Here is a 23,454-nt window from a genome sequence, read left to right as displayed (position 1 = left end):
AGCGGCGCGTTGTTTGGCGGGGCCCTTCCGGCTTTGCCAGTTTTGGGCCGATAATCCGGCCGTTAACGCCCCGCGCACCTTTCGCAGTGCGGGGCCGCGCCGGGCCGGCCGGGCCGCAAGGGGTGGCGGTGGAGCGTCAGCTTTGATCCCCGGGGTGGCGGTGCGTGGCGTGGCGTGGCGCGGCGCAGTGATGCTGCCGGGTTTGCTTTAGCACCGGCTTAGCGGCCCGTACGTCGCTAATTGTGGTTTATATCCCCCCCCTCTCCCCGTTTTGCCTGCGGGACGCACCGTGTCGCGTCCATCCGTTAGGCTGGAGTGCAGTGGAAGGGCTGGATGATGGTGTAGGTGTCGCAGTGGACGGCTTAATGAGCAGGGTCTAGCGCTGTCCGAAACAGGGCCGCGTGCTTTGTGGTTTGGTTGGGTTTGGTGGGAGTGCGGCGTGGGCTTTGTTTTTAAAAGAGCTGTTTTTGCCCGGTTTCTGTGCTGACAGTGCCCTTTTCTCTGCCTCCGCAGGGGTGATGGCTTCCTCGAGCCCTACATGGCGGGGCTGGGCCCGCACGGCGCCGAGGCCGACGCCGAGGTGCTGCGCGCCAAGCGGCCACTGCCCCGGCCCCGGCCGCGGCCCCGCACCATCCTCACGTCCGACACGGACGACGACAACGACATCGACGACGACCTGGTGGACGACGAGGAGGACGACGAGAGCGCCCCGGAGAAGGCCGTGCCGGCGTCCACGCGGCGGCCGGCCTCCGGGCGGCGTCGACGCGCGCCCCGCAGCCGAAGCCGCTCCAGGAGCCTCACGTCGCTGACGGACGGCGAGGACGCCGTCGGACACAACCGCCTGACGAACCACTTCCGGATCCTGGAGATCAACGGCAGCCAGGGCAGCCTCAGCCAGGTGAGTGTGGCTACCCCGTTACTGGGTTCGCGATCCCAGAATCCCAGACACACACATTGCGACGCGAAGAGGCCGCGACCTTCCCGTCCCGTCCCGTCCGCGGCCGGTCGCGGTGGATGACTCACCCGCGTGCTCAGAAGTCGCTGGCCTGGCCGGCTGCTCGGCTGGCCGCTCGGCTGTCCGGCTCGGAGTGGCGCTGCCACGCTGCTGCTCCATTAGATTATGTACGGCGCACGGCCCGTCCGTCCGGTTTATCTGGAACTTGATGATGACGACGATGATGGGGCGTCCCCCGTCTCACTGACACACACACACACACACACACAGCAGTGTTGTTGACTTTTATCGAGCAGGCCCCGCTTCGCGCTTCGCTCGGCGCGCGATCTTTTGTCCTGGCGGCCTGGCGGCCTGGCGGTTGGTTATTCCGCGAAGCCCCTTTTGTGGCGCGGTTCGACGGCGTGGCTGCGGGGGCGTGATGATACCCCACGGCGTGCTGGTCGTACTGCCGGCGTGGGTACTGCAGTGCTGGCGGTGCCGGCGGTTGGAGCGCTATCTCCATGCGTGCGGTGGGGCTGCCTCCACGACGTGGACGACGACGACGCCGTCCCCTCCACCCTCGGAGTGGCGACGGCGCGGTGCTGGCTGCAAATCGGCGCCCGTTTCCGTGCCTCGTCTCGTTGTACTATCGCGGGGGTCTCGTCTTCGATGAGGCGAAGCAGCGAGGCGCCGCCGTCATAAAGAGAGAGGGCTGTCTTGTTTTACGTGCAGGGATCGCTCCCCCGCCGCGCCACGCCACCGTCAAGGCCTCTTCTTCTTCTGCGTCTTATCCGCGCGGTAAACGCGCCGATTTCGTGTTCCGGGTCGTTGGTCCTCCGATCCAATGCTTCCCCCCCCCCTCTTCTTCCTTTCCGTCCTGTATCGCCGCCCTGGTCTTTGATGTCACTGCGGCGGTCTCGGAGGCACCACCACCAAGGGCCTCCTCTTGCTCCGTCTCTTTCGCACTCATAGGGCGGTGCGAGAAAAACGGAGCGCCGCTTCGGACGCAGCCCGCAGTTGGAACGGTCACCGCGGCCGGGCGGCCAGGCCAAGACAGTCGACTTGGAGTCGACTTCCTGCTTGACTTCCCGGGCCCGCGGGCGTGGCTTTCAGATTGGCGGCGGTGCTCCGTTTCGGTCGGCCCGAACTAGGCTTCCGTCGCTCTGTCTCCGTCGCGCCCTCCGCGACGCGCCGCGAGTGCGAGAGAGACAGCGGCCCGTCCCTCCAAGGGCGCCTTTTTATTGGCGCGTTAATTGAGCATGGCGGCCCGCCAGGCCGGCCGGGCGGTTTGCTTTGCCGCCGTTTTAAAATAAAACGCCGTGTCGTCGGCGCGCACCTTGACCGCCACGCGCCGCGTCGCGCCGCGTCCTCCTCGCCGCCGTCGTCGTCCTGGTGGCGGTCGTGGGAAAGCGCGATTCAAAACATTTCGGAATTAGACTTGGGGGGGGGGGGCACGCTACGGCGGGCAGGGCAGGCAGGGCGCCCGGGGGAGACGCGGCGCACTCGTGTCGCGTCGTCGAAGCTGGGTTATTTTTAGACGCGTATCAGCCGCTGTGATCTGCGATGCGGCGACGACGCGGGGTGGCGGCGCAACCCACGACGGCGTGCTCGGCGCCAGCGCCGCGTTGAGGGAGGTCGGAGAGGGGCTCGGGTGACACCACCACCACGACGTCGGCCCCCTTCACGCAGGCGATGACGACGTGTTGAAAGGCCGTTCCAGAAGTCCTCGGGGTCGTGAGATCCCGGAGTCTGGCGGCGGGGCCGTCGCACCACTGGGAATAACTCGACTCGGTTTAATTTCGGCCCGAAATCGTTGCGTGATTCACCGCCTCGAGCCGCGAGCGCGGCGACGTCCTCGCGCGGCGTTTGCTTTAGCGGGGACCGGGATTGAAAATTGACGCTGCGCGCGCTCCCCTTTGTGTCGAATCCAGCCGGGCGGGGCGTCGCTCTGTCTCTCTCGCACTCCTGCGGGACGCCACACGAGTGCGAGAGAGACAGAGGTACGAGCAGTTGGAGGCGCGGCGCTGGGCAGAACAAGAGCCGCGACGAGCTGGTCGGGCTTATGCGGAGCACGTCCCGAACACGGCCCGGCCCCGCGGCCCGCAAAAGCAGCAAAATTATGCCGACCGTATTCTTATTCATCTCAGAAAAGAGCTCGAAAAATGATAGAAGGGGAGGGAGAGGGAGAGGGATGGGCTCGGGGGCGGCCGGGGGGAGGTGGGAAAGGGAGAGAGCCCGGCCTGGCCTGCCTGGTCCCATCGGAAGATTGCGAATGTTCGGGCGCGGCACTGTGGGCAGGCTGCGCCGTGGCTGCGCCTGTGATCTCTATTCGCACGTGCACCCCACGTGGGACGGCTTGAATGTGCACGCGGCACGCACGCCCCGCGCACGCGGCGCTATGCGCAGAACGCGCGGCAGCACAGCGCGCGCAAAGCGCCCCTAACGCGGGCCCCTTAGAGCCTAGAGCTCTCGCTCTGGAATCTATATCACCCTGGATGGCCCGCTTCAGGGCTCAAAGGACCTCACGTTTGCTCTCGCTTTTCCTACCGCCTTGTGGAGGAGCACACACTCGACCAGAGATGAGCCGCGAGGGGCAAGTTTCGGGGGGCCTTGTCTGACGATAACGCTCTCGAAGAAGCGCTTCGAGTCTGTTGCTGGGCGCAGAGATTTGGGCGCGTGTTTCGCTCGTCGCTGATCACGCGGACGCCCCCCCCCCCCCCTCTCTCAGCTCCAGGCTGTTGGGGCTAATTGCGTTGAAAAAGTTTGCGCCAGCTTCACGGGGCGTTCCTAGAGAAGACGCTGGCTGCTCGCGGAAGAAAGGAGGAGGGTGGGGGTCGCAACCCCCAACCGTGTACTTAGTTTGGGTTCGGCGGCTTTACCGATTTCTTATCAATACTTTGTGCGTACGTGCCGGGCAGGCCGCTATCTCCAAGTCCGCACCCTTCTCCTCGGCCCAGCCCCGTTGGTCTGTTCCCCGTTACACTGCAGACTGACTCCCAGATTCGCTCCGTCTCTCTCGCACCGGGACGGGCCGCCCCGCGAGTGCGAGAGAGACGGAGCTCTGGTCGTTGGCCGTGTTGTTGTCGCCCTGCGGTCGGCCTGATTGCCTGCTGGTCGGGCTGGCCAAGCCGAGCGCAACGCCAGCAACACCAGCAACGCGGTGCAGCGGGCTGCCCACCACACTGCGAGTCGGGTCCCACGCGCGGCCGGGGCGGGGCGGGGCGGGGCGGACGCGTCAAATATTTATGTCTTCATTTGCGGGCCGCGGCGCCGCCGGGGCTGTCCTTTGTGGTGCGGGGCGCTGAACTATGCAGTGTGCGGCACCGCCAGGCACCGCAGCGATGAATGAATGGCTGGGACACACCAACGGCGAGCCAATGAATGCACCGATGAATGAATGCATGAATGGATTAGCGGACGGATTAACGAGTGGGTGTGACCGAAATCGTGTGAAAAAATGATCAAAGTTGTTTTTATGCGCCGATAACGAATGAATGAACGAATGAAGCAATGAATCATCAAAAATGAACCGATGAGAGAATGAATAAATGATGAAAGAATGAATGGATGGATGGTCAGTCGCAGGTGAGAATATCGAACAATCTTTTCACCGTTTTTAACGTTCCGCCCCGGGCACGCTGCCCCTTCCCGCCTCCTCGCCCACACGCTCGCGGGGCGGGGCGGGACGCGGGGAGGAGGGGGAGGGACTTTGGCGTGATTTCGCCGGCATTGTGTGTGGGTTCCCCTGGCCCGTCGGCCCGTTCCCCTCGAAGCCGCCATCCGCCATCTCGCGCTGTTTTGCTCTCCAAATTCGAGAAGAAAAGGTTCCCAGGAAATGACGCTGTCAGCGCGGGGCTCCCGGAGGGGTGCCTTGCCACCGCTATGGGGCTCGCCTAGGGGTGGCGACGCGGTGATCACAATTTTTCCTCTCGGCTACAAGCGGTTTACTCTCGAGGCGAAACTTCGCTTATTGCAGTTTTGCCAGTGGTGTGGCGCGGAAAAGTTCCCACGACGTGGAGAAAAGAGTTCCCCTGCCAGTGTAGCAGCGCATGGCGAGTGGTGCGTCCTGGCAAGGCGTCTGGTGGACAGCGTGGATGTCTGCCGCGACCTTTGCGAGTGTGTCGCATCACTAGCCATTAGCATGCCGCGGGCAACGCGTGTTCCATTGAGGGCGGAGCGCCAGCAACGTTCTGCCTCTCTCGCACTCGCGGCGCGGCCCGCAGGGGTGCGAGAGAGACAGACGCTCCGCTCGGAATCGGCGTGCAGGGCGTCGTCGACGGCGACGTGCAACTTATCGCCGCATCTGTGTGCGTGGCGTGGCGCCGGGCCGCGCGGCCGTGACTGCCGCGGCGTTACATCACTTTGACGGATTCCTGGAGCTCGCGGCCCCCGCGGCGCGACGCGCGTTATCGAAAAATGCATTCCGGGGCGACGGCGACGACGACACGCGATAAGGGTTGACGACGCTGACGGCTGCGTCGCTCAGCGCCGCGCGTCAGTGTCAGCGCGGAGCACGCCGAGCGCCCCGGGCCCGCGGAGGGCGGCAGAGGCGGATTCCGACCGGCGCTCTGTCTCTCTCGCACCGCCACGGAGAAGTGCGGCGGGCGGCGGCCTCGGAGCACCTCGAGGGCGTTGCGGTTTTCGCCAAATGGAAGGCTCTGCTCGCTGGACTGTGATGCCATGCCAGCCGGGAGTGGACCGGGACCGAGAGGGAGGGAGAGAGAGAGAGAGAGAAGAGCTGTATTTGCTGGCCTGCCCGGCCCCCTTGCTGGAGGATTTGGCTCTACGAGCTGGAACAGTGTTCAAGTTCAAGTCGAGACGGCCACCGCAGCGCCTTGCACTGACGGGGCGGGACCGGGCGGGACGGACCCACCGTATCTCTCATCTCACCGCAGTGCCCCCGGCCCTGCCTGCCTGCCGCCTGCCTGCCTGTCCGCCCTGCGCCGACCCGCGCCAAATTGGACTTGAATGGCTCTTGTCGCCGTCGCTGCGACGCCATTGTGTTCATTTTTATCCGGTGCCATGATGGCGGAGTGGCGACGGTCTCTCTCTCTCTCGCACCCCTCCGGAGCACCCCGTGAGTGCGACAGAGAGAGAGAGAGGCGGCTTGCAGCGGCGGCGACGGGGTGCAAGTGGCCGCGAGAACCCCTTTCTCCACCCTAGACGCTCTAGTGCTCCCACTGGCCTCTCCAAAGTGCTGCTTTTAGCCTCTCATCCGACGCCTCTCTCGCCCTATCTCCGTCTCTCTCCATCCTGTCTGCATGCAGCCGAGTGCAATGCGGCTACACTGGCTACGCTGGCCACGCTGACTGCGATGCACGGAGGCGGACCGGCCGGCGACCGCGCGAACCGCACAGAATGTGTGATTAGTTCACGCGCGCGGCCGGGCCGGCAGGCTGCAGGTCTCTCTCGCACTCATGGGGCGCCCCGCGCGGGTGCGAGAGAGACAGGCCTGCTGGCCCGGCCGCCGGCAGGGGGCGCCGCTGTATCGCATTGGCGGCGTGCCAGAGTGGGGCGGAGATTCCCTCTCTCTCCAGACCAGAAGCTAAGGGGTGCGAGTGGCGGAGGGTAACGTACGCGTCGCCGAGCCCCCTGCTGCCACGTGTGACAATAAAAAACAGAGCCGCGCAATGAAGGCTGCCCGGGGCGGAGTGCGGAGCTGCGGAGCGGGGAGAGATTTCCCAGTGTAAGGGGTTGTTATTGGGGGCGTTGTTTCACCCGGTTGGCAGTGTAGCGTGCGTGGCGGGGGTGGAAGACGACGAGCGGGGCCCCAGTGGGGCTCCGCACAGCCCCCGCAGCCCCCGCCCGCCGCTCTGGAGATCCACAATCCACTCGTGTACGCGACATGTCTGATTAGGATGCTTTCGGTCGAACAATGCGGAGCGCCACGTGCCGTGTGTGCCAGTGTGTGAGTGTGTGTGTCTCACTGGTACACTGTGGTTGTGTGTTGTGCTCACGCACCCCCGCGTGACGCTCGCCCCCCGTTCCATCCCCCTCCCACCCCCACCCCCACCACTCTCTCAAATTTTTTCTCCCTTCTTCCTTCTTGACAAATACCCCCTGCTCGGCCGGCGCTTCCAGGGGAAAGGCTTCTGGCTAGTGTTCCCCATCCGAATGGAATGGAGGCAAAGGATTAGACCGGAGAGGAAGTGCACCACGCCCTGTCTGTCTGTCTGTCCGTCTGTCTGTCTGTCTGTCTGGCCGTCCGTCTGGCCGGCAGGCCGGCAGGCACGGGCCCTGTTTCCAGATCTGGATCTAGAGGCTCGTTTGGCCGTTATGCAACAACAGCTCAATTACGTGCACTGCGTCGCGCTTAGCGTTTAGCACGCGGCCCGACAGCGGCGCCTCGTCGCTCTGTCCCTCTCACTCTCTCTCGCTCTCCGCGGGGCGCTCCATGAGTGCGAGGGAGACAGAGACAGCGGCGGCGCTGGGGATCAGCCGGCAGGTCGTCCTGATCGGGATCTGTGCGGTCACGGAGTCACGGCCCGACCGATTGCCCTGCCACGCGTCAGTGGAACTGGTGGCGCGGACCGCCGCGGACTCTATGACCTGGGGACGCCCCGCCCCGCCCCGGCGGTCCCCTGAGGCCGCTTTCCTAATTTGGTCCCCATCCAACTTTCGCCTTTTGAGCGGCCGCCAATTCTCTTCGATTCGTTGGCGTGGGTGGAGGCAGCCGGTAGCCGAGGGGGTAACCACTCCCGTAATACCCTGTACACAAAAACCGTGTATTACGCGTAATACACGTGATCGTAATACCATTTTTGGGTCAAATGTGCCAAATTTGGGCATTTTAGGGCCGTAATACACGTGTAATACACCCGTAATACAGCGTAATACCGAGTAGTCTGTACACGATTTCTTGAAGTGTTTACCCCCTCGCCGGTAGCGAGCCGCACGGACACCGGGACGCCCGCCACCGCGACCACACAGTGTGCCACACACCGGCCGGCGAGGCGTGTGTCACATCGGTTTCCCCCGTGAGGCTGTCTGTCGGTTTACTGTCTGTGACGCCAGTGCCGAGAGGCCCTCGAGCGCGGGGTAGCGACGACCCGCGTGCCTCTTGTCCACACGGGTTATCACGAAAAGCGGTGTCGATACCCCTCGCGGGGTGTCAACCCAAGTCTCTCTCGCGGTCACCTTCTTTTGTGACTGACGGCCGCCACAAAGGGGCCGACGGGTACGGCGTATCGCCTCCCTCCCCGCCCACAAAGAGGGTCTCTTTGATAACGCCTTGAAAGGGGTCGCAGGCAGGGCCACAGCCCTGCATAGTCCGTCCTCATTACGGATGTCTGTGTCCTGCCTGCCTTGCCTGCCCGGAACAGACCCTCGGGCTGGAGGAGGAAAAGGGGGAGTCTGTTTTCAAGTGTCGTGGAGCCTGGCGGGGTGGGGGAAAGGGGGGGGGGACCCATTACCCTGTAGGTGCTTCAAGGATCACTGTTCGTACTCGCGCTCTCCTTGCCGCCCTTCGCCACCGACACCAGGCTCTCTCTCTCACACACACAAGCTCGCCCTTAAGGACTGGCTGAGATGCCTGCGGATAGAGCGCCGTCATCGCGCTGCGTGTAGCCAGGGAAAGCCAAGGCGAGCCAAGGCAAGGAGGCTGCAGGCGGAAACTACGGAATGACTGCGCCGTATCCTCCGTTTAGTGCGCCTGGCGTGTGCTCCCCGGTCCCCTGTAAGGTCCTGCAGGTCCTGCAGGGCGTCAGGGAGGGAGGCAGGGGACCGTGTTGTGTGCCTTGGCGGCACTAGGCGGCACGGCACTGCAATCGGCCGAGTGTCTATTGCATCTGGTGCAGTGTGTGTGCGTGTGTGTGTGTGTCCTCCCGCCGCCGGTTTCATTGCAGGGGAGAACTGGAAAAAATTGCTCACTTTCCGTGTGCTTCCTTGCGCCTCCTCGATGCGGTCCTCTCGACGACGTCGAGGACGCACGCGGTGGCGCCCGCCTGTCGCGGTCATGGGCACTCCCCCTCCCCTCTTTTTTTCGGGCCGCGTAAGAATAACCCTCGTTGCCGCCTTGGAAAGGGGGAGGGGGGAGGGGGATGACTCATCGCGTCGCAGCGTCGCGGCCCCCGTCCTTGCTAAGCAACCGGTGTCGATTAATTGTCATTCGGCTTAGGGGGGCTGGGGCGCTTGGAGGAAGCTCCTGCCTTGCTCCTGCCCGCCGCCAGAGGAGTATAAAAAGGACTCGTTCCGCCGAGGCAGGGCGCCGAGCCGAGCACGGCGAAGCACGGTGAAGCGCGCAGTAAATAAAAAATTAAGGCGCGTTCGGGCGGTGCGGGGCGACTCCATCTTTACACAGTTACGTTACACAGCCCCTTCCCCCTCCCCTCCCGGCCTTTCCGGCTGGAGACGATTCACGGGCGTGGCATGGCGTGGCATGGCGTGGCATGGCGTGGCAGGGCGTTGCCCCGCGCCGCCCGTTGGGTTGCCTGCCTCCCCGGCGCCGCCGCCGCCGTCTCCAAGTGTGCTGAACGCGTCCTCTCTGTCGTTCCAGGGCCCCGAGTCGAGCGCGGGCTCGTCGGCGGACTCGTGCAGCGGCTGGGACGCGGTGGACTCGGTGTGCGACATCAGCCTGGTGGAGCGCCTCATCCGCTCGCACCCCGTCTGGTTCCTGCCCGGCATCCAGCGCGCCGGCGCCGTGCACCTGCTGCAGGCCAAGGAGGAGGGCAACTTCGTGGTGCGGCAGTCCAGCCAGGCCGCCACCATGGCCATCTCGGTGCGCCTGCCGCCCCTCAAGGGGCCCTACATCGAGCACTACCTGGTGCAGGCCAACGAGAACGGCCAGCTCAGCCTGGAGAGCTCCGACAACCGCTTCGACTCCATTCCCCAGCTCATCGCCCACTACTGCCAGTGCTGGTGAGTCCCTCCAGCCGTGTCCTGCTTCCTCAGCGTGACAGCCGTTTTCTAAACGCGGTGTTCTTTCTGTTTTTGTTTTCAGCGACGAGCTACCCGTTCAACTGACGCTGCCTCGCGCCGTTCGCGAGGCGAGGAACAGACAACAGCTCACTTCACTGGCTCTACTCGGGCAAGGTAGTCTTTCTAGTGCTCTAGTGCTCGTGTGGCTCGAGTTAAAAACTAACGTGTTTCTGATTTTTCGCTCGGCAGAGTTTTGGCGGTACCCCATGGCGAACCCCCGGCCCCCGGACGCGTCCAACGACGCGGCCGCCGACAGCCAGGGCGTCACGATCCGCAGCAGCGGCAGCAACAGCCAGGCCAGCAGCCTCAGCAGCCTCGGCAGCGGTACGGCGCCCACCTTTTGGGTTCCGTTTCTTATTTTCAAAGTTGGCGTTTCGCCCTAAGACATTCTATCTCCGCGCAGGCCACAACCATCCCGCCGCTGCCGGGCTGGACGCCGACGGCCACGGCGACTCCATCGTCCTGAACCTGGCCCCGCTGGCGTACTCCCCCGACTCGCAGCCCCCTAGTCTGATGAGCACGTTCAAGGGCGGTTCCACCCCCAGCTCTGCCGCCCCCAGCGAAGGTATCGCAAGCCCCACCATGGGCCTGGGCGCGAGCGCGCTCGCCCTGGGGCTCGGCGGCCTGGGCCCCACCTCGCCGACAGGCCCGCCGACAGGTACGGGGCAGACGTCGACCTGCTCCTCCATCACGTGTTCCTCCACGACAACTACTGCCGCCGCTTTCTGTCGTGCACAGCGCCCCACACCTCCCAACACCCTGAACCTTGTGCCCGCCACGGCCACGGCCTCGGCCACGGGCCCGGCCTCGGCCTCGGCCACTGCGCAAGGTACTTGTCCCCCGCTGCAATGGGGTAGTCCGGTGATGTCGGAGCCAGTATATATCTTTTTCATCATTTTCGATTTCATTTTTATTTTAACGTTTGCCAGCTTCGTTGTTTATTGTTATCATTATCTTATTATTAATTTTATTGTATTGGCATAATTTCTTTGTTATTCATGTTAAGTTTTCAGTCATTTTTAATTTTCCGGTAACTTTTCAAATCAGAAACGATTTTGGCTCATTGTACTCATCGACACCTCATTGACTTTTTTCTCTGCTGTACACCTCTCTAGCTACTATCACAAATCTATCGTTATTATTTGCTTTCCTCTGTGTGACGCTTTCGAGTTCGTTTTGCAACCACTCATCTGTGCGACTTCTTGCTATGTGTGTGCTGTATACCACCACACGCGACACATTGGATTGCTCACTGAATTGCGTTTAGATTTGATTCGCTTGATGGATGTCCCGGATTCGCAACGGGCTAACGCGTTGTTTTGCACCAGGTCCGCGGTCCGCGTCCGCCAGCCCGGCGCAGGGTGTGCTGACGCCGAGCACCCTCGGGGGCAAGACCCCGCCCCCGCCCCCTCCCCGCTGGGCCAAGCCTTCTCTAGCTCTAAGTCAAACCCCCACCGCTTCAGAAGGCCACGACCTGACCCCGCCCCCCAATCTCGAGGTGAGTTTGAAAGTCCTGACGATAAGCCCCGGCCTTGCCATGACAGTGTAGCCGCGATGCTTAAAGCTCTGTTCTCTCCTTGCAGTCCAAGAGGCCGTCGCTGGAGTCGGACGGGCTGCACACGCTGTCGTCGCACAGCAGTGTGAGCAACCTGACCGAGTCGCAGTCGCTGTCCCTCTCCCTCTCCCAGTCGCAGTCGCTGTCGCTCGGGCAGCAGGCGCAGCCCCAGCAGCCCCGCAGCCACGGCCCCAGCCAGGTGACGTCGCCGTCGACGCCCAGCGAGTCCCTCAGCAAGTCCATCGGGCGCGGCAGCCGCCGGCACCGCGCCAGGAAGGAGTCGAACCACTACCAGGAGTCCGACATCCTGGAGTCGCCCACGGTGTACTACCACAGCTCGCTGGCCGACAAGCAGAGCGACTACGAGGACATCTGGCAGCAGGAGATGAGCACGTTCAAGCCGCAGGGCTCCAGGGCGCCGTCCAGGTCGTCGCCGTTCTCCTCGCCTGAGGACATGAGCGTCGGCTCCGGCCACCAGCGGCAGCCCGACCTGCTGGAGCGGGTGGGCACGCCGATCGTACCAGGTGAGTACGCAGCGCACCGCCAGCAGCCTCCGGGACGTCGTCCTCTACAACAACACCCTTATTGTGTCCGCAGAACCGACCCAGAACCTGTTCCACCAACGCAACCGCCTGGGCCTGGCGCTCACCGTGTCGCAGTCCTGCGGCAACCTGACGCCCACCAACGGCAGCCCCGTGACCCCCGCCAACCGGTCGCCGCCCCTGGACACGGGCGCGCCGCACACACCGCACACACCAAACGGCAACGCGCCGCCCGCCAAGCAGGGCAGCCCGTTCTACGCCGAGCCCGCGGACGCCATCAAGCAGACCGGCCTCGTGGCGCGCAGGAGACCCAGGCCGCCGGTGAGTACTCCGCGACGTCCTGGCGGTGTCCAAGGGCTCGCCCCCGAGCAGGTCGCTAACCCTCTCTCGTTCGCCGTGCCGCAGGGCTACCCGGCGGCGTCCAGGGTCGCGCAGAGGCACTCCGACCCCGCGCCCTTCCAGCAGTGGCCCTCCGTCACCGGCGGCCGCATCCTGGAGAGGATAGACTCCTCGGAGGAGCTGACCAACATGTCGTCCTCCGCGGACAACCTGGCCATGCTGCGCAACTCGCGGAGCAGCGGCAGCATCGCCAGCATCCTAGTGAACAACAACATCAACAACAGCAATAGTGTCAACAACAACCGGCCGAGGGCCAAGCCCGTACAGCCCCCCAGGGTGCGCTCCGGGAAGCTCAGTGATAACTCGTGGGCCGTGGACTCCAGCTGGGAGTTTATCGGTAAGTTCATGCACTGGAGACGATTGCTCTCATTTTTCCAAGTCGGATGTTGTCTGACTCGCTTCCTTGGCCAGGCAACGACGACGAGAACGAGGGCCCCCGTGAGCAGAGCAGGGACGCCGACGACAACGAACGCCGCTTCCCCTCGCTGGAGCAGCAGGTCACCAGGCTGGACGGCGACCAGGGCGGCCAGGACGCGCCCGTCGTCACCGTGCAGGACATCATCCTGCAGAGGTACAATACGGCCGCAGCCGGGTGTCTCTACCCCGCGACCGAGAGTCGTCCCGGCGCGGAGTATCGCCGCGCTCTCTCGCACTGTACTGACGCGTAGCATGTCGTGCCGCAGGATACCCGAGCTGCGCGCGCTGCCCGAGGTGGTGCCCAAGGACCGCAACGGCAACGGCCTGGTGCTGGGCGACCGGGAGGGCAGCGCCGTGTCCGCGGCCACCGTCACCAGCACCAGGATGTCGTCGTACGACAACGTGGAGGGGCAGTCGCGGCACCATGGCTCGCACCACGGATCTCACCACGGGTCGCACCACGCCTCGGACAACGAGGACGCCCTCGTAAGTGTCCGTTCACACCCAGTGTGCCGGCGTCCGCATCAAAATTGGAGTGTTCACTCGAGCTTTGGCGTTCCTCAGACCGAGTTCTCGGAGCCGTGGGACACGTCGAGGTGGGACAGCCTGCTGCGGCGGTCGGAGACGCCGGACACGTCGCGGCTGTCGAGCTGCGCGCCCGAGGACGACGACGACAACGCGGCGACGCACGGCGGCCTCGACGAGCCGCCCCGCCACCCCGGCATCCCCAGCGCCGCGCTGATGCGCCAGCAGGCCTCGCGCGGCGCCAGCCTGGCCAGCATCGGCAGGAACAAGAGCTTCAAGGACCGCCTGGACCCGCTGCTGTGTAAGTACGAGCTGGGAGTTTAAGGGGACCGAGCGCCTGGCGGGTAGACCGCGGCGACGCACCGCTGCGCCGCGTGCGGGAGGTTGCCTACACTGCAGGCGCTCGCCGCCAGCGCCTGGCGGCCGCGGCTAGGCAACCCATCGTGCTCGGAGGCCGCCGCCGTGCCGCCTCGCCGGCTGAGCCGGCACACTATCTGCGGTCATCCACGAATGACGTAACGCCAGTGCCCTGTCCTTGTCGCTCAACGAGTGCGAGAGAGAGGAGCAGAAGGCGTTACGTCTCGTGCGGACGACCCGCGGTCGAGCCGGTCACACGGAGCCCCGAATTAAATTGAGGGCGGTCCACTCGACGGTGTGGTGGGCTGTTAATCTCCGTGTCGGGGCTTCGCGCTTCGCGACGTGAGGCGTCCGTCCCATAATCAGAGCGAGATAGGCGGTCCGGACGCGCACCTGCCGTGGCGGGCCGGGCGCTCTCGAGCGCGCTTTGGAGTGCCCGTCCTGAGGAGCCCCTCTCAGCGAAAGGAATCTGGGGAAAACATGGACTTCCCCGGCGGAGAGGGTGGTCCTGCCGCGTCGTGAAACGACCCCGCAAAAAAAATCCCAAAGAGACCACCCCCTTTTCGCGCTAAGCTTCCCATGACTGCTGCAATTTTACGACGCGGCCTGTTGAATTTCATTTTGGTTGCAAGTCGCGAGAAGTGCGGGGGGCAAGCCTGGCGGGAGCAGGTTTTTCTGCGCGGTACATTGTAGGGAGACTGGTTCCTCACGCGAGACGGCGTGGCGCGGCGTGGGTTCGGCCGCGGCGGCTGGACAACTCCACGTTTATTGCCCGATAATACGACCTGCACCCTGCACTCGCTGTAAGTGGGGTCAGTCCCCGGCAGCACGCGGCGCGCTGAGCGGCACGCAGCACCAGGGGCACTACCCCGCGGCCGCGGCCTGGCTCGCTCACGGGGCGGCGAATCCCTCGCAGTGTCTCTCTCGCACTCGCGGGCCGTCCGGAGGGAGGGAGGGAGAGAGACAGACGCTGGTAGGAATAGCCTGACTCTCCGCGGCCCGGCTCGCTTCGGTTCGCCGGACCTCTGGGCGGCGCTGGGCAAATATTGACCCTCGGGGGACACGGCGGTGATTCGGCCAGGCAGGCCGGGCAGGCCGGGCCGGGCTACACTAGTAGTGCCGGCCGACACCGGCCTTGTCTCGCTGACGGGCCCTGCCAGTGTAGGTGACCGAGGAAGCCACGCCTTTCGGCCTTTGGGCCACTTGGCTTGGCGGAACGCGTGCGGAGCTGGCGTGACGTTGATTCAAACACCCGCACGGGCAATTTTTATTTTGTTGATCCAGACCTGTTTCCGGAATTAATCAATGACGATTTGCGCTATAAAGGCACTTTCTGGTTAGTAACTGAGTCGTCGCGAGTGAGACTTGGGCCTGGGGACCGGACAGACAGTGTGAAGTGTGATGATGCCGTCAAGGGCCACTGTCCAGTCCAGTGTGCTCCGAGCCCCCGACCGGGCGGTCAGCCACTTCTGAAGGGCGCCACACACACGCACACAGTCGTGCAGTCTTTGTCCGCTGGCTGCGGAGCACTGCGGAGCACTGCGGAGCACTGCGGAGCTGCGGTGGGAGCGGGCGGCGGGCCGCGCCCCCAAACTGCACATGGTCCCAGGCTAAAAATAGCCGCCAGGGCAATTACATTAGTCTGCATTGGTCTGCCTGTCATCGGCATCGGGCCGTGGCCGCCGTGGCATCGGGGCCTTGGAGGTTGGTATCTCCAGCCTGCCGCGGCACGTGTGGGGCGGGGGGGGGGGGGGGGGGGGGGGGGAGTTGCACGCAGTCTGCGGATGCCCCTTGCGTCGTGCCGGTCTTGCCAGTCGTGGGAAGCCACCGATAAGCTTTGTGAATCGCATTCTGCTGCATTCGGCGGCCGCCGCCGTGCATTCGCATGGCACCGGTCGGCCCGGGTTCGACTCCCGGCGACGCGGAAAAGAAAGAAACCAACTGGCGGCCGTCGTGCCAGTACCCTTGCCACTGACCCCCGGCCGGACGGCTGGCCAGGCCGCCGCACTTTGTGCCGACAGACGCCTCTGGCTGCCTCTGGCGTCAGTCACTCCGTCACGGCGGTGGTGACGACGCGGCCGCGGCGCGTGTCCGTTGACCCGGATGCACCAGGTCGCCGTCGAGGGGCACCCACGACGGCGTCCTCGCGCTGGAGCCGGAGAGGGAGCAAGAGTGGATTGGCGAGTGTAGTGGGCGGTCGCCATTTTTGAAGCGGGTTTGCATTGCCGCGTAACGGGGCTGCTGCGCCGCACCAAAGGCAACCAAAGGTCGAAGGGCGTCGAGTCCAGCCGAGTCCGGGACGCTGCAGTGCAGGCACCGACGGTCCGGGACGTCGGCCACGCCGGGCCATGCACGCCGGGGCCGGCTGACTGCAGTCTGACTGGACTGACCCCGCAACTATCAGTCCAGCCCGGCCGCTGTCAAACGCTTTTTTTTTATCTCGGACCCGACGCGCGACTGTTACGCATTCCTGCCGGACCCCCGCCACGCCCCGCGCCCCGCCTCTCTCTCGGGACTCCCTGACTTTGCGTGCGGACGGGACGGGCGGACGAAGAGGTCACGCCCCGGTCATCTGGCGATGAGTCAAAGCAATTTCAAAAAATTAAATGAGAAAGATGAATAATAATACATAATTAGCCTATATCGCTTCAGTTGTTGTTTCTTTTTTTTTCGTTCCCGTGTCGAAGCCTCCGGGCGGCTCGTATCTCTCCAGTCATGTGCCTCCTCGACCTCTACTCGATCCTGCTATCGATGTATCGATACGGCGCTCGACTCCTTGACACCTCCCACACCGCTAGCCGCCGGGCGACGTATCTGCTTTTGGGCGCTTCCGGTGTTTGCCGCCGGGCAAACTGTGCCGCTGTTCTCGCTTCTTCTTATCTGCGACACTGCCGAGCCGATCCCACCGCGTATCGCCTCTCGCTGCCCGATGCCCATTTGGAGTAATGGGAGAGCGGATCAAATAGGGAGCTCAAGGTCGCGAGCCGCGCGGCGCGTGCCGTCGGGCTGACTCCGGAACGACGCTCGCTCTCTCTCTCTCTCTCTCTCTCTCTCTCTCTCTCTCTCTCTCTCTCTCTCTCTCTCTCTCTCTCGCACGTATTCAGGCGCCCCGTGCGTGCGAGAGAGACAGAGCGACGAAAGCGCTCCTCGGGTTTTGTACAATGACCCCTTTTCATCGAGAAAGTGCGTCGTGGATCGGGGGCGTCCCGCGTTTGCGCAGGTGGAGTCTGGGGCGTCGCGGACTGGATTTGGGGTCACGGTGTCGTGCACACTGTGCAGTGTACACTCACGTGCGCTCATTCCGTTGGGTCGCTCGATCGCTCCACTTTCGGCAATCGCCCCCAATAAAGAAAAAGGTGGCGGTGGACTTTCGCGCTGAAACAGAGTCCCGCTAAACACCGATCCGCGTCGCGTGCCTGCGGGCTGCGGGCACGCCCCACGAGTGCGACAGAAACGGTCCTTCGGACTCCGCTCCACTGGGCGGCAGCGCGGCTCTGCAAAGTCTGACTCCGATAAACTTGGTCGCTCTGTCTCCCTCGCTTCGCTGCGCCGCGCCGCGTGAGTGCGAGAGAGACGGAGCGACGAAAGCACTGTTCGGCATAACGCCCCTCCTTTGCATAACGTCTGTGGCCGTGACAAAGAGATGCACTTGCGCCCCGGCGACCGCCAGCCAGCCGCGCCCCGCGCCTTGGGACTGGGCCCCCGCGATCCCCGCGCAAGTCGCGCACGTGGAGTGCCTAGCGGGTCTAGCGTGTCACAGTGTCACCAGTGTCACGCGTCGGATCAACGGGACGGGAGCATCCCGGACAAACATGCGACGCCCCGTGCCTCGCTTGCCGGGTGCTGCATGGCACACTGCTGGCACTGCATGGCACTGCTTGGTACACACCGCCTTCTCTCTCCCGTCGTTGCTACGCGCGGCTGGTGCACCGGATCTAAAAGCGGACCGCGGCTCTAAAGATGCAAATCAGTTCTATTTGTTTATTTTCGAAAACTTATTGATATCGAGAAAAATTTACGCGACTCGATAAAACTCACTCAGCACTCTGAAAAAAATAAATTTAAACGTCACTGAAAAGTAGCATTTGCCACGCTTACTTTAAAAAAAAATATTTTTCAAAGTTTACTGAAAATTGAAAGTCCTGTTCTACTCGGCCTCGCACCTGAGATAGCATTTGGCGTTTTTGCGAGTGGCGCGGGGGCGCGCGGGGGCAAGGGACGCTCGCGTCACCGTCCCGCTGATAGCAGCAGCCTCTGCAGCCAAGGCCGTCAAGGCCAGGCCGGGGACAGCCCAGCGCGGCGCTTTTTATCCAATTACCGATCCAAACCAAAATCGGCACGTTCTTGCCAAAATGATTCAAACGAGATAAAACTGCTGCAATTTATTACATTTGTAGAAAATGGGTGAGTCAAATGGGGCGCGTGTTATTCTTTTGTTTTGAATCTTTGCGTTCAACCTTGCAGCATTTTGCTTGGCGCTGGGGAGTTCAATGAGTGGTACTGATGGCTCGGAGACCTCAACGCTGCAGTGGTCTGACTTTAAGGCAGGGCGGAGTACAGAGGGCCGCTGAGGGTCTTGCGACTGCTTAAAAATGCCTCGCCACTGTTTGACGCCCCCGTTTGACCCGGATTGGCTGGCGGGCTAGACTCGGAGCGGTATCTGCGAATCGGTCTTGCCCGGCCAGCGCGGCCCTTTCTGCGAAGGCTTACTCACGGTGAAGTGGCAGAGCGCTGCGCCGTGCTGCGCCGTGCTGCGCCATGCTCAACGAGAGCCTTATCGCGGTGGCGGTGCGTTCGTCTCGCAGCGGGATTCGATACCGTTCACGATGCATGCACTTTTCTTGTTTCACCGAAAAAACGTGCAACTAAAACTCACAAATAGGTATAAATTGGGGAAGGACCGCTGGTGGCTCTTTTTCCGATGCATCGTAACTTTTCCGCAAAAAAGAATCCAGATTTTTTTTTAATTTTTGATGAGCTGGGAAACGTGCGTGGTGCGAACTGCGTCAAAGCCGAGACTTGGCGCAGACGTGCCACGCCTTCTTTCCTTTTGCCGATGTTCTCGGTGTTCTCGGCCTCATCTTATCTGCCCCCGGGCCACTCTGCCACTCACTACCGGTTCTGTCCGTCCGTCCGCGCCGCCCTCGCCCTGCCGCACGCCCTCCACGACCGCGGGCGGCGCGCCGACCCGAGCGGCAGCGGCACTCCCGAAGTCGAGCTCCCGCCGCCGTGCGAGCCCCAGCCCAGCGAGCCCCAGCCCGGCCAAGCCGAACCCGACGCGACACAGTTCGTTCCCCGCAGTGCCCCAAGAAGGATGGACTCTCCCCGTGCATGTCGTGCACCTTGGCTGGCCCGCGTGTCCATGGCCTACCGCGTCAGCGTGTTCAGCCAAGCCGAGGCCAGCCAGGCCGTCGCGGTGCCCAGTGTGCCCAGCCCCCTTGGCCTCGCGCCTTAGCTGCGGCTCGGCCCTACCGCCGCCGGCACCGCGAGTGTGCGCGTGTGTGTGTGTCAGTGCAGTGAAAAGTCGCGACCCGGACGGCCCTCGCGCCCCTGTGCCACGATCTCGGTCACGATGGTGGCCGACAACAACAACACCATCTTCAACGCCAAGGCGGGCCTGGGCGACTCCTGCGTCATGGCCTCGTTCTGCGCCAGCAGGTCCTCCAAGGGCGGCAGCCGCAGCAGCGGCCTGGAGTCCCTCGCGCACCTGCTGCGTCGCCTGGGCCGCTGGATCCGTGGCGCGCTGCGCAAGCTCAGCAAGCACCTTAAGTGTAAGGGCTGAACGCGGGGCCTTGTCGGACAGGGAGGCAGTTGGCAGGACCCAGGTCACCCAGGTCACCCAGGACAGGCGGGGTTCCCCTCCACGTAATCTTGGTTGCGTTTGAACCCAACGAGACTTGGTTTTGCTACCTCCATCAACGTCAGTGTAAGATCCCCCTCTCTCTATCTTCGCCGTGCCCTGTACTAGATGCCGGTGTCCTGCTTCGTTGTCGTCGTCCTTTCGGCCGGGCCAGGCGTACCCGTTCGGAGCGCACCACCGGGACGGTCGGGACACCGCTGCCCCTGCACTGTGATGTTTTGTCCAAATGTTTGTCCGCCGGCCCGGCATTGTGCCCAGGTGATAGCCCGCCCTCCCGCCCGGTCGGCCGGCCCTCCCCTGCCGGCCTAGGCCCAGGCCTCCCCGTCCAGGCTCGCCGATTCGGCAAACACGGGGATAAGCAAGCACCGCGCCGCACCGCGCTCCTCAGCCAAACCCTCTAGAGATTACGTGCAGTGTTTTTCCCTTCCAAGCCTCGGCCGCCCGGGCCTACGGCACGCCGCCGGTTTGGTTTCCCCGAGTTATTGTTCTTATTTTTCGACGGCTGGCATCGCATGGACTTTTCCCGTGTCAATCCGCTTGGGCTGGCGGAGTCTGGGTCGGGAGTCAGCGTTGCGGATTGCCTATCCGGCCGCCTCGTGCGTCACTGTCCTGAGAAAAGTGTCCCCGAAAAATGGATTCGAAAGAAACGTTTACCAAGTGTTGTTGTTGTTGTTGCAGCGCCCCCGCGGCTGCACGCCCTGCGGTCCCGCGACTCGGCCGGCCCCGGAGCCTCGATCCGCGCCTACGCGCTGCACCTGGCCGCCGACAAGAGCACCACCTTCGCGCAGAACGTGGACAACTTCATCGCGTGCACCAAGGAGTCGCGCGAGACGCGGCCGCAGGTCGTGATGCGCAACATGCGCCAGTTCATGTCCGGCATGAAGAACTACCTCGTCAAGCACGGCGAGCGCGAGTTCGACGGCCAGGTGGAGAAGGAGAGGGGCAAGGTGGGTCTCGCTCGCCGCGTCGGCGGAGACGTCCCCTCGCGGTTTGGCCCGGCCTCCCAGCTCATGCTCTTCTTCTGCTGCAGCTCAAGGCGAACGAGTTCCTGAACCTGGACGCCATCCTGGAGGGAGTGATGCACAAGCTGGTGGTGCGCCCCCTCAAGGAGCACCTCTACAAGCTCTTCGTGGAGGAGTACACGCGTTCAGGGGCCATCCAACTCTTGGCCGAGAATATCCAGTACGCTCGCACCAAACCTCTACACGAACTTGGAATTCGGGTATGAATTCATCTAGCGGTTCAATCTCGAATGTATTTTATTCTTTATCCAGCAACATTTTTTTTAAAAAACGTTGTCCTTTTGTTGCAGTCCAAGATAATCCCACCTACAGAGAAGAGCTTGGAGACCATCTGTCACTTCCTTCGACGACTTCAAGAAGTTGATTCTCCATTGGAGAAGCTGGAAAATCTTCTTACCTGCATCTCAGCCATTTTCAATTCGGTACTTGACCCATTTCGTATTTACCTAAAGTAAAAGATATTGTTATTGGAGAAATAATCTGAACTGTTTCCCTCCCCAGGTGAAGTCCTCGAATGCAGGTCGAGGCTGCGTCACTCTTGGCGCCGATGACTTCCTGCCTCTGTTTGTGTGGGTTTTGGTGCAGAGTGGAATGATGGGTGCGGAAATAGAAGCGGAATACATGTGGGGGCTTCTGCACCCATCCCTTCTCTCCGGAGAGGGTGGATACTACTTGACCACTCTATCGTCGGCTGTCCATGTTCTGAAAAATTTTAGAGCATGCTCAGAAGAACAGAGCCGTTCTGTGGGCATTGGTCAAAGCCTCGATGTAAGTTTGTGTACTTATTTTGTTTAGCTGCTGTTGCATCATTTATGCTTAATCAGTTAACTAATTTGTCATTTTTATTATTTGCAGTGGGGCAGTGGACCTCTTACAGAGTTCCGTTCAGTTCTCAAGATTGTGGTTCCTGATGAACTTCACGGATCTATTATAACTAAAACATTACCAGTGAGACCAAACATGACAACTAGAGAAGTATGCAAGATTATTGCACACAAAGCCCGCATTACCAACCCACAGGACTACGGCTTGTTCAAGCTTGTTGATGGAGAAGGTCAGTAGGATTTTGATCAAACATTTTTCATTCCCTTTTAGAAAAGATAATATCTTAATTTTACTGTTGTTTTTTTATTGTTTTGCAGAAACCTTGCTCACAGATGCAGAGTGTCCTCAGGATGTCAAAGGGGGAGTTTCTCAAGCAGGAAAACACTGCATGTTTGCCTATAAGCGAATTGATGCAAAAATTGCATGGCCAAGAACTGCCTCGCCAATGCACTAAATCTGTTGTTATATTGGGTACTTCTAAACATAAATATTGTGATCACTTAAAATTTTCAACAACCCTCAAAAACAAATTGTATTACTCCTGTGGTAAATGTATAAATAATTTTTGCCTTTCAAGCATTAGTAAGCATTTCATTGCATCTTCAGTAATGTACCTCCACTTAATTTTCTATTTCTGCAATGATGAGATTTAATTGTAAGCAGTATTAAGAGCTGTGACATTTTCCCCCTCATTCTAAATCGAAACCAAAATCTGTTTACTGCTTTTTCTTAAATTTCCTTAACTAGGTTCCATGGGAGTAGAAAGAAATTCTACCTACTGTCACTTGTGTGTGCCATTTAAAATTCTAAGGTCTATGTATGATTTGTTAGTATGTCTGTGTCAAATCTTTCTGAAAGTTTAAACTGTGTTGCGGCAGAAATAGGGATAAATTTGGTGAAAATAGTGCAACATCTCTATCTTATGTATAAATATTCATTAAACTAAATTATTGTATGTGACTTTACTGTGTAAATGTTATGTGTAAATTCTATGGTTTACTTTTGTTCAACTAGACTGTGATTAACTGTATATATAAATGTATTCATATGTTAAGTGTTTAAAATTTTTGTATTATATAAATACTTTTGTTATGTGTGCTCAAATGAACCATTACTGCAGATTTCATCCGGCTCATTTTAACTGAATAGTCATTCACAAGAATTGGCATGTAATCACACTTCTAGTTGCTCCTCCCAGAGTGCTATGTCAAGTATTTTGTAAATATTTGTTGTTGGTCATATTTACTGGGAGTGTTCTAGAAATAGAGTGCATGTGATGTAAACCATTCATCCTGTTTGTCCGTGCAATGTTTCATTAGAGATTGTCAATGGGAACATAATCATACTCTATATGGTGTATTTTTAATAAATTTATTTTTCCTATGATTTAGACTTGAATGCTTTTGAATTTGACTTAAGAAATGTTCGAAGGCACGTGCACTGATTATCTTATTTATGCCTCTTGTGTTGAGTGAGACCAAATTTTACTATTTGATACTCTAAGTGGTTTCATTCAGTACAAAAAAAAAAAACTTCTGCAAGTTCTCAACAGTGATTCTGACCAGTCAAACCATCTTTTCCTATTTCTTCAAAAAAGGAGAAATATTGTTGGACCTCATATTACTTATCAACTTTTCTCTTTAACTTGTCCTTTTTTTAAGTAAACAGTCTTAAAGCTCTTTTACTAATGAACCAACTAATTTCAAGATTCCTCTATTCTTGCTTACCAATGACTAAGTTTTAACTAATTATACAAATTTCAATTCATATGTTAAGATAATGTGTCTGCTTTTTTTTGTTATTGTTGTTGTGTACATAGCAATTTACTAATATGCTAGTCATGAAGACTTCAGAGATGGAGTAAGAGTAGTTATAAATTTCAAAAATAGATGCCATACTTGATCAAACAGCTGTCACACTGTATGAATCAAATTGACATTGTATTGTTAAAGCCCATTGTACCACATTATTCATCTGGGTGCGAGGAGACGTAATCTTGTAATCATTTTGCAAGTGAATATACTCTTTTCCACAGCTACACTGTGCTTTATTCTCCCCTCCAAATTCACAAATGATGGCAAACAATGGCATGCTGACCCACT

The 23,454-nt window shown here is 60.2% G+C and overlaps 1 protein-coding gene across 2 annotated transcripts; it reads left to right on the top strand.

Moving 5' to 3' along the window:
* The first annotated feature begins 762 nt into the window (after positions 1 to 762).
* On the top strand, positions 763 to 23,388 carry LOC117643318 (protein sprint). Of its 2 annotated transcripts, XM_034382154.1 has the most exons (18): positions 763 to 898; positions 9,429 to 9,790; positions 9,873 to 9,964; positions 10,040 to 10,174; positions 10,254 to 10,679; positions 11,179 to 11,348; positions 11,434 to 11,929; positions 12,003 to 12,268; positions 12,353 to 12,683; positions 12,758 to 12,917; positions 13,030 to 13,249; positions 13,328 to 13,589; positions 20,184 to 20,452; positions 20,536 to 20,727; positions 20,818 to 20,949; positions 21,029 to 21,295; positions 21,383 to 21,581; positions 21,670 to 23,388. In XM_034382154.1, the coding sequence occupies exons 2-18, from the start codon at positions 9,639 to 9,641 to the stop codon at positions 21,804 to 21,806; spliced, it is 3,906 nt and encodes a 1,301-aa protein (XP_034238045.1). In that variant the 5' UTR covers positions 763 to 898; positions 9,429 to 9,638; the 3' UTR covers positions 21,807 to 23,388. The 2 variants fall into 2 exon arrangements, with proteins under 2 accessions (XP_034238045.1, XP_034238046.1); XM_034382155.1 differs by lacking the exons at positions 763 to 898; positions 9,429 to 9,790; positions 9,873 to 9,964; ... (7 more) ...; positions 13,030 to 13,249; positions 13,328 to 13,589 and adding an exon at positions 18,936 to 19,416.
* The last annotated feature ends 66 nt before the right edge of the window (positions 23,389 to 23,454 follow it).

This window comes from Thrips palmi, unplaced genomic scaffold (assembly GCF_012932325.1).
Source record: "Thrips palmi isolate BJ-2018 unplaced genomic scaffold, TpBJ-2018v1 HiC_scaffold_17, whole genome shotgun sequence".
NCBI classification, from domain to species: domain Eukaryota; kingdom Metazoa; phylum Arthropoda; class Insecta; order Thysanoptera; family Thripidae; genus Thrips; species Thrips palmi.
Note: the sequence above shows the minus strand (reverse complement) of the source record. Positions and strands in the feature narration are given on the sequence as shown.

What these genes read in the sequence shown, in the direction of transcription:
- LOC117643318 (XM_034382154.1), top strand. Translation starts at nt 9,639, where the DNA reads ATGGCCATCTCGGTGCGCCTGCCGCCCCTCAAGGGGCCCTACATCGAG. An exon ending in CCGCCTGGACCCGCTGCTGT is followed by an intron (nt 13,590 to 20,183) that starts GTAAGTACGAGC and finishes TTGTTGTTGCAG; the next exon opens with CGCCCCCGCGGCTGCACGCC. An exon ending in CAAGCTTGTTGATGGAGAAG is followed by an intron (nt 21,582 to 21,669) that starts GTCAGTAGGATT and finishes ATTGTTTTGCAG; the next exon opens with AAACCTTGCTCACAGATGCA.